General features: G+C 39.1%; 1 protein-coding gene across 20 annotated transcripts in view; it reads left to right on the top strand.

Annotated features, from left to right (window-relative positions):
• The window catches only part of ANK2 (ankyrin 2), a 272,404-nt gene that overhangs the window by 231,619 nt on the left and 21,128 nt on the right, over positions 1-19,657 (top strand). For 13 of the 20 annotated variants that reach the window (XM_036064262.1, XM_036064263.1, XM_030313210.1 and 10 more), the window contains 5 exons: positions 1,447-1,675; positions 2,475-2,600; positions 5,087-5,209; positions 6,851-6,883; positions 9,078-9,099. In XM_036064262.1, the coding sequence (XP_035920155.1) occupies positions 1,447-1,675; positions 2,475-2,600; positions 5,087-5,209; positions 6,851-6,883; positions 9,078-9,099 (533 nt within the window). Of the gene's footprint in view, positions 1-1,446; positions 1,676-2,474; positions 2,601-5,086; positions 5,210-6,850; positions 6,884-9,077; positions 9,100-11,898; positions 18,148-19,657 lie in introns of all 20 variants that reach the window. The other 7 variants (XM_030313222.1, XM_036064264.1, XM_036064268.1 and 4 more) reach the window with 2 other exon arrangements.

Below are 19,657 nucleotides of genomic sequence, written 5' to 3'. Positions count from 1 at the left end.
TATAGTCTCAGCCACTCAGGTTCAGCTACTGAGTCTCGAGCTCTCTGTCAGTATGCTCTGCCACTCAGGCATCTACACTCTAATGCAAGACAATGGTAAGTTTTGAATGAGAGGTCCACCAGAGTTACTAAAGAATTCAGCAGAGGGTGTTTGCGTTGGGATGTAGAGGATGTCCAAGAAGAGGTAACTCATGAGACATGTAGGAACCCAATAAGCAGATTGGGGAAGTGGAAAAGAGAGTAACATGAGCAAAGATGCCAAGATAGAATGCAAAAGGGTCCTGGGGGATTGCAACAATGATCCAGGTAATCTATAATTCAGAAGTAATGCTGGACTGTGCATTGTTTATAGAAGGCCTTGTGGGATAGACTAAGCAGTTGGTATTGTAAGTGTATTTAATGGTTACACTTAAGTATGGTTACACTTAAAAATGGTTAAAATGGTAAATTTTCTATTATATATATTTTACCAAAGCCAGTAAAAAAAGAAAAGAGATGGATCAAGAACTTGAAGAAAAGAGAGGCCAAGACAATAGGGAAATTTCAGGAGTGTTGAAAGATTATGGGAAATGGGCCAAGAGGAGGAAGGTGATCATTGTTGAGGAAACGTTTCAGAGCAAGAGGATGTGGAACAACCTTTGAAAGTGTATACATAGCAGATTGGGAAAATGTCCATCAATGACCTCTTTTTCAGTGAAGTTGTCTTTCTTAGGGCCTCAGATGAGGGGCGGGGGGGCTCAAGCTTTGCTAAAAGCTTAGCAAAGTTAGTATACTGAATAAAATGATATCTGAGGAGAAACTTGCCAGGCAATGTCACAGACTTAGTTGGGGTTAGAACTCATAAATTGGTGACAAGCAAGTAATTTCTTCTATGAATTATGTTCAATATTTAGAAGTTCTGGAGCGAAAGCAAATTGTTTAAAATGGTTTTACCAACCTTGGTGTCTGGAGAGGTTACTGGAAAAGAATGATGAAAAAAAGCTGTGTAGATATTATTGAAAAGAGTTTCAGGAAACGAAACAAAGAATAGGAAAGGGAATCAAGGAAATAGACATTCTTATTCAGTGAGATACTTGTCATAATGTCTGACACTGAATTCACATGCTAGAAGATTCTAAAGTGCTGAGATAGAGTTGAGAAGATTGAATACTCAGAAGAGTCTCTATGGAAGAAAATCACAAATACTGCATTTGATAGCTGATTTTAAACACCTGATCTTTCTCTCTTCCCCTCAACTCCCTTGCTCCTTCTCATCTTTCTACCTTTCCTTTCACTTTCTTTCTTTCCTTTTAGTTTCTCTTACCATCTCCCTCTTCACTCCCTTCTTTTTCCAAGAAACATTTAGTGACTGTTTTGATCACAGTGAAGGGATTGTTGTTGTTGCTGTTGTTGTTTTTCAACTGCTGTACTTTAAATTTCAAATAACTTACCTTATTTCCTTTTGTAGGTTCTGGCTGATAGATTGTCGGCAAATCCAGGAATCTGTTACCTTTGCATCACAAGTGTATAGAGAAATTATCTGTGTACCATATATGGCCAAATTTGTTGTGTTTGCCAAGTCACATGACCCCATTGAAGCCAGGTTGAGATGTTTCTGCATGACTGATGATAAGGTGGATAAGACCCTTGAACAACAAGAAAATTTTGCTGAGGTGGCCAGAAGCAGGGATGTAGAGGTACTGTATTTACAAAAATAATTTGTATTGACATGGTGTTTATACCCTTACTAATACATTATATTTAAAATAGTATTTAATAAATAGAGCTATAAAAAAAAAGACCAATCCACATTTTGATCAGTTAGAAGGTCAAGGTCCAAAATCAGCCATTCTTTAACCTGTTTGGGTATAGGGACAGTCTCAGTGTGTATGAGTAGGTAAAAGGACTCTGTTGAAGATTATTTTGGGAAAAATTATGAGTTATTGGTAAAGTATATAACTGACTGTAATAGTTTAGATGTCTTTATCTTTCCTTGTTGTTTCCTATTATTGTTTAATAGTAAAGAAAGCAGTTGGGAAGTATATCCTTTGTGTAAATGTGAAAGTACCATATCCAGGACTTTTCTACATTACTTTTTCTTATTTTGGATTTTTTTTACCAGTGGGCCTTTGGATTTTGAAGTCAAGTAACCTGATTCATTATGATGTCAAAAATTACCCAGTCAGAAATTTAAATGTGGGACTTAAAGAGATACTGGTTTTGGAGGGGTAACATGAAACTATTAGAAATGAAAACATTAAAACTGCCACCATGCATTTGAAGATTCCTGTAATTCTTATACCAGTAAGAAGAGGAAGGGGGTACTAACACATGCTTTGTCACCGATAAGACAAAAATGTCAGTCAGCAATTTAAAGATTATATATGTGTATTTTAAGAATTTTCATGGTCCAAGTAGCATCACCACTTTTTTTATGTAAATAACACATGATAATTATAGCTATTATACTCTATGTTATTTTTCTGTTTTCTTCAGGTACTAGAAGGAAAACCAATCTATGTGGATTGTTTTGGCAACCTGGTGCCATTAACCAAGAGTGGCCAACATCATATATTCAGTTTTTTTGCCTTTAAAGAAAACCGACTTCCTCTCTTTGTCAAGGTAATATATACATGAAATTTTGTAATGCCTTTTATTTAAGATCAAGTAAGGATTTGATTTCCTTTAGGAGGAGATAATATTTGCTTTTCAATGATTTCCAGTAATTTTTTTAAACCATATCTATGAAACTTTAAAGTCCTCTAAAACCAAACACTTTTATTTTTGAGGTTCAAATTCATAAGGCTGAGAATTAGGATGGATAGCCAATTCGTTATTTAGAAAAACTCGCCATTTTTCCCAAATTTTGAAAGAAGTCTCTTTCTTCTTTTTTACTATATTTCTTTTAAATATTTATGCTTAATTTTTAAAGATTCATGAATATCATTAATGTGGAGACCAAAAGAGTTCTAAGTGACAATATTTTGTAATAGAAGCTCTCAAAGGACCCAGGGTCTCACTTAATCTAGTAAGAAATTATCCCAGATAGAGCTGTGAATTGGATATATTTTCAAAAATTCATCCAGCAAACATTTATGGAGACACTTCAGTACACCATGAATCTGTTGTCCCTGTTTAAGAACGTTAATCCAAGTTAGGAATTTGGCCTTAATGGACACACATTTCATTCTAGAGTCCAATTATAAAGAGGGACAAAAATGTGTGATGGAGAGATTCATGAAATTAAAAGGAAGTAATAATTCTGTTATCTATTTCTCCAGTCACTCATTTTTTTCTTATTTCTCAGTGTATTTCACTGTTCTAGAAGTCCTAATAATGTTCCATCCTCACAAGATAGAAGCTGGTCTCCATCAGTTTTTATTACACTGACTTTAGACTACTAATTCCAAACAGTTTGTCAGCAGTGACTTATTTTAATCCCTTATTATTTTCCAAGTATATGTCAGTACACCTCTTTTAACTTTTTAAAAAATCTATTAAGCTTTCCCCAAATCTCCTCTGAGTCTTTTGTTGTGCCATTTCTGGTTTGTTTTGCCTGCTTAAAGATAAGTTCTGTAGATCATCACGTTAAGCTATAACTGCCGAGTGGTAATGGATCCATTTAACACAAATGGGTGTATAACTAAGCTAATACTTGGTATTTTTGATGTGCAAAAGTCATTCTATAAACAACCAAATACAGAAATCAGCAAAGGACTTAGACATTTCTCCAAAGAAGTTATATGGATGGCCAATAAGCATATGAAAAGATGCTCAACAGCTTAACGAAATTCAAATTGAAACCACAATGAGATACCACTTTGTACACATTAGGTTTGCCATTGTTAAAAAATGAAATAACTAACACATGTTGGCAGGATGTGGAGAAATGGGAACCTTAATTATTGCCGGTGGGAATACAAAATGATGTAGCCACTGTGGAAAACAGTTTGATGATTCCTCAAAAATTTAAACATAGGTTAGCATATGGTCCAGCAATTCAGCTTCTAGGTGTATACCCAAGAGAACTGAAAGCAGGGACTCAAACAGTCACTTGCACAGCAGTGTTCATAAGAGCATTATTCATAACAGCCAAAAGGTGGAAACATCCCAAATATCCATTGACAGGTGAATGGATAAATGAAATACGGTATATACATACAAAGGAATATTATTCATCCTTAATAAGGAATGAAATTCTGATATAAGCTATAGCATGGAGGAACCTCGAGGATATATCCTAAGTGAAATTAGCCAGACACAAGGGGACAAATATTCAATGTTTCCACTTACATGAGGTACCTAGAGTGGTCACATGCATAGAGTCAGAAAACAGGATAGTAGTTGCCAGGGGAGGGAGGCAAGGGAGGAATGGGAAACTGTTGTTTAATGCAAACAGGGTTTCAGTTTGTGAAGATGAAAAAGTTCCAAAGATGAATGGGGGTGATGGTTGGACAACCACGTGAATGTATTTAATGCCACTAAAAACTGTGTGTGTAAAAATGGTTGAAATGGTAAGTTTTATATTATGTATATTTTAACACAATTTTTTTAAAGAATGAAACTTTGATACATGTTGCAATATGATTGAACCTTGAAAATATCACGCTAGGTAAAATAACCTAGAATCAAAAGGATAACTCTATCCTTTGTATTGTATAACTGTCTATTCAAGGTACCTGGAAGAGGCAAACTGATAGAGACAGAAAGTAGAATAGAGGTGACTGAGGGCTGGCAAGAGGAGAATGGGGAGTTCTTGCTTAATGGGTACAGAGTTTCTGTTTGGGATCATGGAAAATTCTGCATAGTAGTGATGATTGCACAAGTTTGTGAATGTGCTTAATGCCACTAAATTGAACACTTAAAAATGGTAAGTGTAAAAATGGACGTGGTAAATTTTATGTTATGTATATCTTACAGCAATTTTTTAAAAGCCAAATGATTTTTTTAAAGTCATTCTAAATGATAATAGCAAAAGAAAGGAACACCTCTAAATCCTTGGCATTATCAATGAATTTATTTCTTCCTGATTCTTTTGAGTATCCTCTAATTAAAATAAATTATATACATCATATCTGGGTGAAGCATGTATGCCTTTTTCCTTCAAGGTACGTGATACGACTCAGGAACCTTGCGGGCGACTATCATTTATGAAAGAGCCCAAATCCACAAGAGGCCTGGTGCATCAAGCTATTTGCAACTTAAACATCACCCTGCCAATTTATACAAAGGTATTGTCAAATCTGCTGTAGTGCGCTTCAGTCTGTATAGGATTTAATTTTCAAATCCTTTAAAATAAATAAAAGCAAAAGCACTGAATGCAAGCACATATAACAGTCATTTTTAAAAGATGTTTATTTATTTATTTTGAGGGTTGAGGGGGTGGAGAGAGAGAGAGAGAGAATGAATGAATGAATGAATGAATGAATTCTAAGCAGCCTCCATGCTCAGTGTGGAGCCAGAAACAGGACTCAATCTCACAACTGTGAGATCACAACCTGAACTGAAATCAAGAGTAGGACATTTAACTGACTGAGCCACCCAGGCACCCCGCCAGATATTACTTTCTATTTAAACCTCTCACCATTACAGAATTCCTTGCTTACTCTGATCAAGTTGGAAATGACAACCGAATGAATTAAATGTCGGGGATAACTTTATTTGATTACTTAGAACAATTTTAACCAGTATCTTTTCCATAGAAAGCTCGCATGTGGCAGCCTATAGGGGGCTGCAGCAGGTCGTCAGAGTGTGTACTAGAGGTTGGGGTGGAGGGTGAGTAGTGGCAGGTGAGACTTGGAGGAGAAGTAGAAATACATTTAAAACCCTAAATCTTGACTCCACAAAAAAAGCATTTTCTACACTTCTTTTTAACCCATGATGGTCTATTTTTCTTAACCAGTTGTTCTTATAAATAGAGATGAGTCACATAGAGAAAAGCTCATAGCATCATGTTTTAATATTGCAAATTCTGATTCTGTGATAAAAACGAAACATTATCTGTATATGTAAACTTACATGTTATTCCAGTAATTAGAACAGAGCAATAGGTGTATCCATCCAAATGAGCATAATCTAATCTCACTCCAGTTGATGCGAAATGTACTTTCAGTTTATAGATTTGTAAGTCACTGAAACAGAATGCCATATAAGAACCTTAACAACGTATATACTGCTGTGCAGTCCACCTTCATGACATATAAAGATGAATGAACTTTGTCTCCGATTTCAGTGAGCTTCAATGTGCGATGAAAGAAAGAATTTCCTGTATTGTTACACTGTATTTCTAAGTCAGTACATATTATTAATGCTGTGATGGTCCAGGACAGCTTTCCATTTAGCAGCTCAAAGCAAAAAGGAAAATAATGCCGACATTGTACACTTCAGATATACTTTAGAATTTAGTAGTTCCTTATTATAATAGAACTTCTAAATATTACCTGTATATTCAAAATATATTCACCGTATTTTTTTTGTGGCTTTTAAGATTTTCAGCCAGCGTCTGTAATGACTGGGATATTCATCATCATTTCTGTAGACATGGGCATCAAATCCATTAAATGTCAAGCCTTAAGGCTGCTAGTAACCTAGTATCTGAAATGAATATATTTATAATTTTAGTTCCTTTGACTAATAAATTAGCATATAATGTTGGTTCTTTTGCCTCTTCAATCTACAGACTTTGGCATTTAAATCAATCCTTTTTTAAATTTTTGTGCCTGTCTTCTATAAGCTCTTAGAAAAAAAAAAAGTATGCTGTCTGTATGCTTGCCTGTTGATGTTTGTTGGCAACATATTAAATCTTTTCTTCTAAATACTGTCTGCTCTTTCTGCTCTTTTTTCTATCTTGCATGGCATCTTGGGGCGGCAAGGAATCAGAGTCAGATCAAGAACAGGAGGAAGAGGTAATTATATGACACTGTTGCTTGTTGATGGCTGTATTTGCTCTAACCATTAAGAAGAACATGTAGTTAACCTGTGTTCTAAGAAGGGTTATACAGTTGTTAGTAATTGAAGGGTCACGGTCTTTCTTAACCTCTCTGAGCCTCTGTTTTCTCATCTCATCTCGTAGACTCAATTCAAAGAATAGTAAAGCGTTCCCCTGTAAATTGTTACCCTGTCTCTGTGCAGTAATATATGTTTCCCTACCAACTACTGACGGTCAGACTATTATTTCATTTCTCAAAGGTTGATCTGGAGATGTCTGGGGGTCAAAACTTGTTTTTAATGCTACTGAGACATTATTTGCCTTTTATTTCGCATATCTCCACAAGCTGTGGAGGAGTCTTCTGGGGGACTGCATTACATATGATGATATCATCACTCTGACTCTGGCATATTGCTTGTGTATATTTGGGTTCTAGCATTTTCTCAGTTTTAATGTATGAAACAGATATTTACTTGTGTATATCAAACATAAACAGAAGTTCTTCAAGGTTCTCAGTCCTTTTTTAGGAGTGTAAAGGAGCCTTAGGACCACAAAGTTTGAGAACCACTGAGACCAGAAACTATAAGTTTTGAGTGTATAGCTCAACCATTAGCCTATAATATTATAATGCAGATCTCTACTAATAATGAGCATTTCTCATAAAATAGATTCTTTATTAAGTGCTCCACGTACCTCATAAGCACTAATGTCTCACAATTGCCCTGTGAGGGCTATGCTGTCATATCATAGATGCTATATCATAGGTGAAGAAAGCGAGTCTTAGAGAGGTTACCTTGAATAAAGAACCATTTGAATTAGACCTCTTCAGGCACATGTGTGTTTGTTTTCCTTATAAAGATTTGAAGGTGCCCAAACATTACATAGAAATGAAAGAAATCATTGGGAAATACCTTCTCCTTTCCTATTTACATGCTGGTTCCTGTTTCTAAGATAGACAAATGCAGTTGTTAATAATTGCACATAAATGTTTTCAATAATACTAGTTTTATATTTTTAATGTTAGTCTGATGGATTTGGAATACAAAAACATAAAGAAAAATATAATAAATACTCTTGTACTCACCAGCCCAAAATGTAAGGCCTTGTCAGTGCAGAGGATCCCCCTGAATTCACTTTTCCTCCTACTCTGGCAGTGGAGCAGGACAAGAGGGGTGATTATAGACTCATGGTCCCACCATGTGTAACCATATACATAGTACACTGCAACAAGACTGATGTCATCCTTTCCCTCAACTGGAGAGTCACTCTTTTGGCTCACATATTCCGTTTCCCTCCTGCACTTGGTGCTTCTATCACCAGAGCTGTTCAAAATGGTACCTACACAGCTTCTGAGAAGAGCAATGCAGTTTTAAAACCATTTTTTTTTTTAACATTTATTTGGGAGAGAGAGAGAGAGAGAGCGAGCGTGCACATGCACGCGCCCAAGTGGGGGAGGAGCAGAGAGAGAGGGAGACACAGCATCTGAAGCAGGCTCCAGGCTCAGCTCAACTCCGGGCTGATGGCTCGAGCCTGACGTGGGGCTTGACCCCACAAACTGTGAGATCATGACCTGAGCCGAAGTCGGACATTTAACCGACTGAGCCACCCAGGTGCCCCTCAAACCACTTTTGCTGTGTTTGAGTTTCTTGTGTTAGGTTTATGATTTCTCTATTGAGTATTCTCAGGAGCTGATCAGGGCAGTAGATCCAGTTTCCTGGATCCTTTTCAGGGTTTGGAATTTTGGCTTGTAATTAATGATACTGAAACTACTTCCGTAGAATGTATTACCTGGCATGCTCTTTGTTCTTTCCTTCTTTTTCACAACTAAATTGACACTTACTGTCTAACCCCTATTTTGCACTTTTCCTGGCCTTTCACCTAATAAATATGTATTTCTAACATCAAACACACCCTGGATCACATCTTCCTAGGAACGATATGTTAAAAAGTACTTTCCACCTATAGCGCCTAGAAAGGAGATTTGTTTTTTCAAAGTTATGATAAGAATCCAGGAGACTCTCAGGAAGAACTGTAGCAAATTACTCTGACCTTCCTCTGGTTTATGGTGTCTCCCCATGGCTGTGATGATCAACAGGAGCTTACTTGCACATCAGGGGCTGTGAAACAAGACGCTATTTGTAACCATTCAATTTGTGTATCTTTTCTTTCAGATCGATATGACATCAGAAAAAAGTAAGATTTTAAATAAAATTGAATTTGTTTGAAAGCTGGCTACAATAAAGAGAAGCATGAAATAAGATGCAAGCTAGTTGCCATTACTAACCACTATAATTATTATATTTTTATATTGTCCTTATTAATCATTAATGTATATTTAGAAAAGCAGCTTGGCCAGTTAAATTACAAAAATATCTTAATGAGCTAATTAGCAGTAAAATGCAATTATTATTCATCTAAGCATTCACTTTCTTTTGATACCCCTGTTAACCCTGCTACTGCTGTTATGCTTGTTTAGAAACCCACCCTACCGTTTTTGTCCATTTGTTAGCATAACATTGTCATCTCATTTTTTTTTTTTTTTTAAGCACTGACATGACAGTATCACTTTTTTATATCAAGCAACACTGACTTGGGCAGAGGGCTCATTATTTTTGTAGGCTACACCTGCAAAAGTGATACTGTCTTAATAGTTCTCAGCTAAAGCTAACCCTCCCCCCACCCCCACCACCTAGCACCTCTTACTGTGGTGAAGTGTAACTGACTTCTTTAGGGCTGAGGTCTAACGGACTTTTGTGAAAACTTTCTGGGGAAGAAAAAAAAAGAACCAAGAATGCAAAGATCAAAAACTCCTGGATGAAATTATTAATCACAACAGTGTGCCATTATAGGGCTAACTTTAAATAATGGTGCAAATCCCAAACATAATTTAGTACAGACACAACTGTTTTTCACAGACCTTAAGAGAGCTCTCTTAGAACTCGTTTCGGGTTTGTAGCAATCCATTAACAGTTTAGTGTTTTGGCCTGTTTCTGGCTTCTTGTGTGGAAAAAGTTGAATTTTTCAGGTTTCTTTTTTGTTTTTATGCCCCAAATGGTTTAGGGAAAAAAATACCAATTTTTAACGTTTATTCATTTAAAAATTCATTTTTATTCACTGTATTTCAGGGTGCTAATTCCAAAAGGAGGAAACATAGAACCATGTTTAATGACCACCAGATGTGGTCATCTGACCCTGTGCAATGATCTGGGGTTTTTTTGGGGTTTTTTGGTTTTGTTTTTTTTTGAAGACTTAGTACAATGTAAATTACAACTAAGTTATTGGAATACTTTTGATTGAGTCTCTTTGTTCTTATATTAAATTGACATTCAGGACTAGATTATTTGAAATTCTGAATGTTTTCATTGGCTTATACTTGAATAAATTTACATCAGTATAAATTATTTTAATATATCTTTATATATGCATATTCACAGAGTATGTCTCCTCAACAAGTACTGATTCTCTCAAGGCACTTTTATTTGTTAAAAAAGTGACATTATTATTGCATTAATTAACTCCTTTTCTTAAAAAGAGATTTTGTTTTATTATCTTGCTTTCTTCTTCAGGGCTACTAGGTTTATTTAAATGGCCTTTCTTTTGTTCCTTGAATGCTAGCTAGTAGAAGTTAAAATTTAATACACCCCCCCCCCCCACCCCTCAGTCATTTAAAAAAGGAAAAAAAAGTTACTGTGTTGCTATGATGACCCAGATTCTAGGTGTTATAAATATATTTTAAAGCTTAAATATAGACTCGTGTTTGGTTTTCTTTTAGTTTAAAGACAATCATTAAATGATCTTCATCTAGGTGTAAAATAATCTCTAAAGAAGGGTTCTATTGAAGAGACACTTTCCCAGTTCTTTTCAAGAGCAAATCCTAAACGAGTTTGAGTTTTCCTTTTTTGCTGTGAATGGGTGCAGGTCCCCACTACCTATACCTCAAATATAAGACACTCAGCACCTTAGGTACAGACTTGTGTGGAATTAAATACGCCTCACCACAGTAACGTTTTACATACTTGTTCTAATTTCCAACCCATCCTCCTGCCCGTGCATTTCAGCAAGGCCACCTTGGCCACCAGTTTTCCTCCATCTTTGCTTTGCATGGAAATAACTTGGCTTACATAAACTGTGCGTGTGTCCTGTGTGACTGTCTCTGATTTGGATTGCCATGCATCACATTTTAACTTTGGACTCACATATATGTTTAATCACAGTTGTTGTTGGGTTGTTTTCTTGTTTTCCTTTCCTTTCCTTTTTTCCCTCCTTGGTCTGTCTGTTATGTGTCTAAACCAGGAGGTTGCTCCAAGGAAAGGACCATGCCTCTTAGCACCAGACCATTTGTTTCATTGTTAGGTGTGAATTTCCCTTAGATGAAATGCCGGTTTGCAGCTGATTCAGACATCTTCAATATAGTCATTGTATATTGGCAGAACAAAACATACTGAATTCCAGATTTTTTATATGATTAAAAAACACATATACATCATTAGAAGGCATTCTGAGTTTGCTACTACTGGCTTTCTCCTAGAGGAAATCAACTTTCTGCAATTTCTAATGCTTTTTTCCTTTTTTTCCCATGTTTATATTTTTTTCAACATTGATCTGTAACATCTGAACAATCTTGAGATACCTCTGTGTAATTTCACTGCGTTCGTTCTTTGTTGTGATCTGTGATGGTGTGTGTGTGTGTGTGTGTGTGTGTGTATGTCTGTCTTGGCTATTCGTTACAGCTTTGTTGTATGTGTGAATGTGCTACAAGTGAGAAAATTAAGCAAGTTATTTCCTGCTCATTTTTCCTTTTCAGTTTTTTTTTCCGTTAGCCTTGCTTTGCTTTTGTATCCTGAGACCTTGTGGATCCACCATTCCCAGCCCATTTTGTTGTCCCTCCCGCCACAACAGGAAAAGACACTGTGTTGTTTCAGTCCTGATTACATTTGCCAATATATTTTTTGATTTCCATTTTACTTTCAATGTTTTTCATTCACATCAAAGATGATGAGACAGAATCTACAGAAACATCTGTCCTGAAAAGTCACCTGGTTAATGAAGTTCCTGTCCTAGCCAGTCCGGACTTGCTCTCTGAAGTTTCTGAGATGAAACAAGATTTGATCAAAATGACCGCCATCTTGACCACAGATGTATCTGATAGGGCAGGTTCTATCAAAGTGAAGGAGCTGGTGAAGGCTGCTGAGGAAGAGCCAGGAGAGCCTTTTGAAATTGTTGAAAGAGTTAAAGAGGACTTAGAGAAAGTGAATGAAATCCTGAGAAGTGGAACCTGCACGAGAGATGAAGGCAGTGTGCCGAGGTCTCAGTCGGAGAAAGAATTAGTGGAAGAGGAATGGGTAATTGTCAGTGATGAGGAAATAGAGGAGGCTAGGCTAAAAGCACCCTTAGAAATCACCGAATACCCATGTGTAGAAGTTAGGATAGATAAAGAGGATGACGTAAAAGTAGAGAAAGACTCAACTGGGCTAGTGAACTACCTTACTGAGGATCTAAAGTCGTATGTGTCTCCTCATGAAAAGAAACAGCAGACAGCTCAAGAGATAGCAGGGGAGAAATGTGAGGCCCTGGCTGTGGGCAGGAGCTCTGAAAATGAAGGGAAAGATGCACCCCCAGGTGAGACACAGAGTGCACAGAAACAACACAAACCAAGCCTGGGCATAAAGAAGCCAGTGAGAAGGAAATTAAAAGAAAAACAGAAACAAAAAGAGGAAAGCGTACAAGGTAGTACAGAAAAAAGTGAACTTAAAAAATGTAGTTCTGAAGAGTCATTAGATGAAGACACCGGTTTAGCCCCTGAGCCTCTTCCCACCGTAAAGGCCACTTCACCTTTGATAGAAGAGACTCCCATTGGTTCCATAAAGGACAAAGTAAAGGCCCTTCAGAAACGAGTGGAAGATGAACAAAAAGGTCGAAGCAAGTTGCCTGTCCGCGTCAAAGGCAAAGAGGATGTGCCAAAAAAGATAACCCACAGGACACATCCAGCTGTATCACCCTCTCCGAAGTCAGAGAGGCATGGACCAGCATCACCCTCTTCTAAAACAGAAAGACACTCTTCTCTTTCCGCCTCTACAAAAACTGAAAGGCATCCTCCAATATCACCATCAAGTAAAACTGAGAAACACTCCCCTGTGTCTCCCTCTGCAAAAACTGAAAGGCACTCACCTGTGTCATCAAGTAAAACTGAGAAACACTCACCTGTGTCACCCTCGACAAAAACTGAAAGACACTCCCCTGTGTCATCTACAAAAGCAGAGAGACACCCACCTGTTTCACCTTCAGGTAAAATGGACAAACGCCCACCTGTATCGCCTTCTGGGAGAACAGAGAAACATGCCCCAGTATCACCCGGGAGAACAGAAAAACGCTTGCCTGTATCACCAGCTGGAAGAATGGAAAAGCATCCACCTGTATCAACCTCTGGGAAAACCGAGAAACTCTTGCCTGTGTCGCCTTCTGGGAAAACAGAAAAGCAACCACCTGTATCCCCCACCTCAAAAACAGAAAGAATCGAGGAGACCATGTCTGTTCGGGAGTTGATGAAGGCTTTCCAGTCAGGTCAGGACCCATCTAAACATAAGACTGGACTCTTTGAGCACAAATCCGCAAAACAAAAGCAGCCACAAGAAAAAGGCAAAGTTCGGGTAGAAAAAGAAAAGGGGCAGATGCCAACCCAGAGAGAAACACAGAAAACAGAGAGTCACACAATCAAACGAGGTCAGAGATTTGTGGTAACGGGAGTTACCGAATCCAAAAGAGCGGTCCGTGCTTCCTCCATAGGGCTTAAGAGAGAAGAGGTAGCTGTAGAGAAGGAGAAAGTTCTTGGCCACAAAACACCTGAACCTGTTCAGTCAGCACCAGAAGAAGAAAGCCATAAAGAGAGCGAAGTCCCCAAAGAAAAGCTAGCAGATGAACAGGGAGACCTGGATCTCCAGATCAGCCCAGACAGGAAGACCTCTACTGACTTTTCTGATGTCATTAAGCAAGAATTGGAAGACAATGACAAATACCAACAGTTCCGAATGAGTGAGGAGACTGAAGAAGTACAGCTTCACCTAGACCAAGTGCTCACTAGTCCTTTCAACACAACATTTCCACTAGATTACATGAAAGATGAATTTCTTCCAGCTCTGTCTTTACAAAGTGGTGCTTTGGATGGCAGTTCTGAGAGCCTAAAGCCTGAAGGGGTGGCAGGTTCTCCGTGTGGCAGCCTGATGGAAGGGACCCCTCAGATTAGTTCAGAAGAAAGCTACAAGCATGAGGGCCTAGCAGAGACCCCTGAGACAAGCCCAGAAAGCCTTTCTTTCTCACCAAAGAAAAATGAGGAGCAAATTGGGGAAATAAGCGAACCTACCAAGTTAGAAGCACCAACAGAAATTCGTTCTGAAAAAGAACACCCCTCAATAAAAGACGTTACTGATGGTTCTGAAGAGCAAGGTGCTCTAGTCACTGAAGGCACAGAGCCCTCAGCTGAGTGTTTGCTGAAGGAGACCACGCTAGAGCCTTCCAAAGACACACACCCCAAACAAGAAGATGATTCCCTTGGCAGCTGTAGTGTGTTAGCAAAAGAAACACCCAAAGAATTGCCTGAGGAAGCATCCTCTGATGAGGGTCAACTTAAATATGGTGGTTCAGCCCACAAGACACAAACTGATACTGAAGCTCAGAAATCCACAACCACCGAGCCCTCAGATGAGACCAAGTCCTCTCCACTGCCTGATGCTTCTGTAAAGACAGGCACAGGGGCTGAATCAAAGCCCCAGGGAGTAGCTAGAAGTCCCCAAGGGTTAGAACTTGCACTCCCTAGCCGAGATAGTGAGGTCCTCAGCCCTGGTGCTGATGAATCATTTGCAGTGAGCCACAGAGACTCCCTGGAAGCCAGCCCTGTGCTAGAGGATAACTCCTCACACAAAACTCCAGATTCTCTGGAGCCAAGTCCTCTGAAAGAATCCCCTTGCCGTGACTCTCTTGAAAGCAGTCCTGTGGAACCAAAGATGAAGGCTGGAGTTCTCCCAAGTCACTTTCCTCTTCCTGCAGCCGTAGCCAAAACAGAAATCTTCACGGAAGTGGCCTCGATGCGGTCCCGGCTGCTCCGAGACCCGGACGGCAGTGCTGAAGACGACAGTCTTGAGCAGACATCACTGGTAGAGAGCTCAGGGAAGAGCCCTCTTTCTCCTGACACCCCCAGCTCTGAAGAAATTAGCTATGAGGTTACACCCAAAGCCACAGATACAAGCACACCCAAACCAGCTGTAATTCATGAATGTGCAGAGGAGGATGACTTGGAAAATGGGGAGAAAAAGAGATTCACACCTGAAGAGGAAATGTTTAAAATGGTAACCAAAATCAAAACGTTTGATGAACTTGAACAAGAAGCAAAGCAGAAAAGGGACTACAGAAAAGAACCCAAGCAAGAAGAATCTTCTTCATCCTCTGACCCAGATGCTGACTGTTTAGCAGGTGTGGATGAACCAAAACATATGGAGAGTGTAGAGGATGAAAGCAATGTCCCTGTGGTAGTAACATCAGAGAGCAGAAAGGCTTCTTCCTCCTCAGAAAGTGAACCTGAGTTGGCACAGCTGAAACAAGGTGCTGACTCAGGCCTCATACCAGAGCCAGTTATTCGAGTGCAGCCTCCTTCCCCACTTCCATCCAGCATAGACTCCAATTCTAGTCCTGAAGAAGTACAGTTTCAACCTATTGTTTCCAAACAATACACTTTTAAGATGAATGAAGATACTCAGGAAGAATCAGGTAAATCAGAGGAAGAAAAAGATCATGAACCCCACATACCTGAAGACAGTCATACCATTTCTTCCAGTGGCCCAGATACATCTTATGATGATCTGAACAGATGTGCTGATCAACCAGAAGTCTGTGATGGCCATGGGTGTGAGGCTGGGAGTCCTAGCGGCTCAGTAACTCCTGTATCTTCAGGTCTCCGCAGCCCCACTGGAGGAGAAATCAATGAGCAGCTAGTTATCCATAAAGAATCATTACCTCTCCAAGACACTGATGACAAAAACACAGAAGGAGAAGAGCTTAATGTTTCTAGAGTGGAATCTCTACAAGTAGATTGCCCCAGTGAAAGCTCTTCATCTTTGTCCTCTTTTCCTCATTGTCCAGCATCTGAAGGAAAAGAATTAGATGAAGACATCGCCTCTCCATCTTCTTCAAAAATGGAAGACACCAAAACTGACCAAGAATTTGAGAACTCACCAAAGGACTATTCCACTCAAGACTCGTCGATTACTACTCAAACAGATAAATTGTCCATGGATGCTCCTGTGTCTGACCCAGCTGAGACTGATGAAATCTACGATCCTCAAATAATAAGCCCTTATGAAAATGTTCCTTCCCAATCTTTTTTCTCCAGTGAAGAAAGCAAAACCCAAACAGATGCAGGACACACAAGTTTTCACTCTTCTGAAGTGTATTCTGTTCCCATCAAATCCTCTGTCGAAGATGTAGTGGTAACAAGCTCCTCCAGTGGAACTATTTCAAGTGAAGAATCTAATTTTGAGAACCAAAATATGGAAAAAGAATCCAAACAAGAAAGCACCTTGTGGGAACCTCAATCAGAGAAAGGCCCCTCATCTTTAGAGCCTTCTATACCAAATACAGCAGCAGTCGTTGGTGAACAAATTAGCAAAGTCATCATCACAAAAACCGATGTGGATTCTGATTCCTGGAGTGAAATCCGTGAGGATGATGAAGCCTTTGAAGCTCGGGTGAAAGAGGAAGAGCAGAAGATCTTTGGTTTGATGGTAGACAGACAGTCACAGGGCACCACCCCTGACACCACTCCTGCAAGGACCCCAACTGAAGAGGGGACTCCAACCAGTGAGCAAAATCCATTTCTCTTTCAGGAAGGAAAATTGTTTGAGATGACCCGAAGTGGTGCCATTGATATGACCAAAAGGTCCTATGCAGATGAAAGTTTTCACTTTTTCCAAATTGGGCAAGAATCCAGGGAAGAGACTCTCTCTGAAGACATGAAAGAAGGGAGTCCTGCGGCTGAGCCCCCACAACGGGAGACATCAGCTGAGTCACTAGCTCTCTCGGAATCAAAAGAAACAGTGAGTGATGAAGCAGACTTACTTCCAGATGACCTGAGTGAGGAAGTAGAGGAAATACCTGCTTCAGATGCTCAACTTAACTCCTACATGGGGAATTCAGCCTCCACTGAAATATCAACAGAAGAGGCTCCTTCTGTAGGAGCTGAGGACCTCTCCACCATGCATATGGGGGATATGCCTCCTAAGTCCAGTGTGAAACATACATCTTGCCCTGACTCCCCTGAACCGGTCATACAAGTTCAGTTAGATTTTTCCACAGTTACTAGGTCTGTATATTCAGATCGGGATGATGATTCTCCTGACTCTTCCCCAGAGGAACAGAAATCAGTAATTGAAATCCCTACTGCACCCATGGAGAATGTGCCTTCTACTGAAAGCAAATCCAAAATTCCTGTAAGGACTATACCCACGTCAGCCACAGAGCCTCCATCTGTGGAGTATGAGAATTCCCTTTCTGAAGATTTTTTACCCAGCCTGGATGAGGAAAGTAAAGAGGATGAAACGAAACCAAAGTCTAAAATCCCCGTGAAAGCACCTGTCCAAAGAGTAGAGCAGCAGCTTTCGCATCTAGATTCATCTCTCCAGAAAACAGTGGCTCCTCAGGGTCAGGACATGACAAGCAGAGCACCAGATAGTAGAAGCAAATCTGAATCTGATGCCAGTCCTTTGGACTCAAAGACCAAATGTCCAGTAAAAACTAAAAGTTACACTGAGGCAGAAACAGAAAGCAGAGAGAGGGCAGAGGAGCTTGAGTTAGAATCAGAAGAGGGGGCCGCAAGACCAAAGATATTTACATCCCGATTGCCAGTTAAGAGCAAAAGCAACACATCTTCCTGCAAGGGGGCTGTGAGCCCCACAAAAGAAAGTAAGGAGCATTTCTTTGACCTTTACAGGAACTCCATAGAATTCTTTGAGGAGATTAGTGACGAGGCTTCAAAGTTAGTAGATAGACTTACCCAGTCAGAAAGGGAACAAGAATTAGTTTCAGATGATGAAAGTAGTAGTGCCCTGGAAGTTTCAGTAATTGAAAATCTGCCACCTGTTGAGAACGAACATTCAATTCCTGAGGACATCTTTGACACAAGGCCCATTTGGGATGAGTCCATTGAGACTCTGATTGAACGCATCCCTGATGAAAATGGCCATGACCATGCTGAAGGTATTTGCCAGCCACTGGGATTCCCTGTGCTACGCATGTCATAAATTTTATATAGTTTTTTGTATATCTTTTATTTGGTGATTTGTGTCTCATTTTCTTTAAGCTTTCTGTAGTGGTTACTGCGTTTGTGTAAGCCCTTTGTGTTTTGTGCTTTCTCTGTGTACTTTTGTCTATGAAAACAATCTCAAGATTGAGTAATGAGAATGCTTATGGAAAACATAAACATGATAAACAGGCAATGGTGACCTTGCCTTTCTCGAGCCGCTGCACGTAAGGCCATGCAAGCTTTGAGTTTTGTTGCTCTGAAGTCCCAGGCTTAGCCTCAAATTAAGCACTTTGGCTTTTGCACATGAATATATTGGGGTTTGTTTCATATGGTAAGGATTCGTTGCTTTTTCTTCTTACCCTTAAATACTTTAAAATAATCTGTACTTAATAATTCTATAATCATTAGGAAGCCATTTGCCCAAGAAGATTTCACATTACCCCGAAATTCCAGTTGTTGTGGATCTGTTATTGATTCAAAAGGTTGGATTTCAGATACCATTGGTAAACACTTTAAGCAAACAAATATAAGGTAAAAATGTACTTTTTGTTTTAGTAGTAGGTGAATGAAGAATCTACTCTTATCAGGTAAAGCAGACAACAAAAACTCAAACTTTGCATGATTTAAGTGACTGTGAGAGAGGATGATGGCCCTTTGAATTATAAAAAAGGAAACCATAGATGGCTTTGAGAAGTAGCCTCTGGTCTTCCAGTATCTCTACAATAAAGACTATTATTCTTATGTTTGTGTTACGAGAAAATGCCATGATGCCTAAAATGCTGCCCGTTAATTAATTGAGGTTAAAAAATGTGGAAGTACTATATATATAGCTTACTTAGTAGTAAGCAGACAAAAATTTCACACAAAAGACACAGGTACCTATTGAAACAACAGACACGCATACATGTGCTTTTATCTTCCCTTCTTCCAAGGTCACCAGGACCAAGGAAGATGTTGTTTCTGGCCACACTGAAAAAACACAGGATGGCCTGATTAACCCATGATCTGTGTCTCTTATGAATCTTGGATGTGAGTTCTTTCAGACATGACCTGGAAGCGATCTGTGCTACCACAGGCAATAGTGGAGGACCTAACTAGTTACTCCACTTCTGCATCCCATTTATGATTTTTCTGTTGTTTGATGAACAAGATGATTGTCTTCTGGTGGGCAGTATCTTCTTAGATAATTTAAAAAGAAAGTTCTAAAATTAATTACTAGAAATCATTGACTTCTATAATATGTCCAGTGGCTAGTCTTGATTAAAGAGATATGGAAGCAGTTGGTTTTCATGATTTATAATTACATTTATTCCCCATTCCATTCCAGAAATCAGGCAAACACATAACTTAAAATGATTTAAAATATGATAGCTAATTTGTGCTGTTATCAAATATTTGGACAAGTGACTTCCTTTTTTGGATGATCAGTACTATGGTTGCTCTCCTGTCATAGACAACCTTTGG

The sequence above is a fragment of the Lynx canadensis genome, chromosome B1 (genome assembly GCF_007474595.2).
Source record: "Lynx canadensis isolate LIC74 chromosome B1, mLynCan4.pri.v2, whole genome shotgun sequence".
In the NCBI taxonomy this organism is placed as follows: Eukaryota; Metazoa; Chordata; class Mammalia; order Carnivora; family Felidae; genus Lynx; species Lynx canadensis.
Note: the sequence above shows the minus strand (reverse complement) of the source record. Positions and strands in the feature narration are given on the sequence as shown.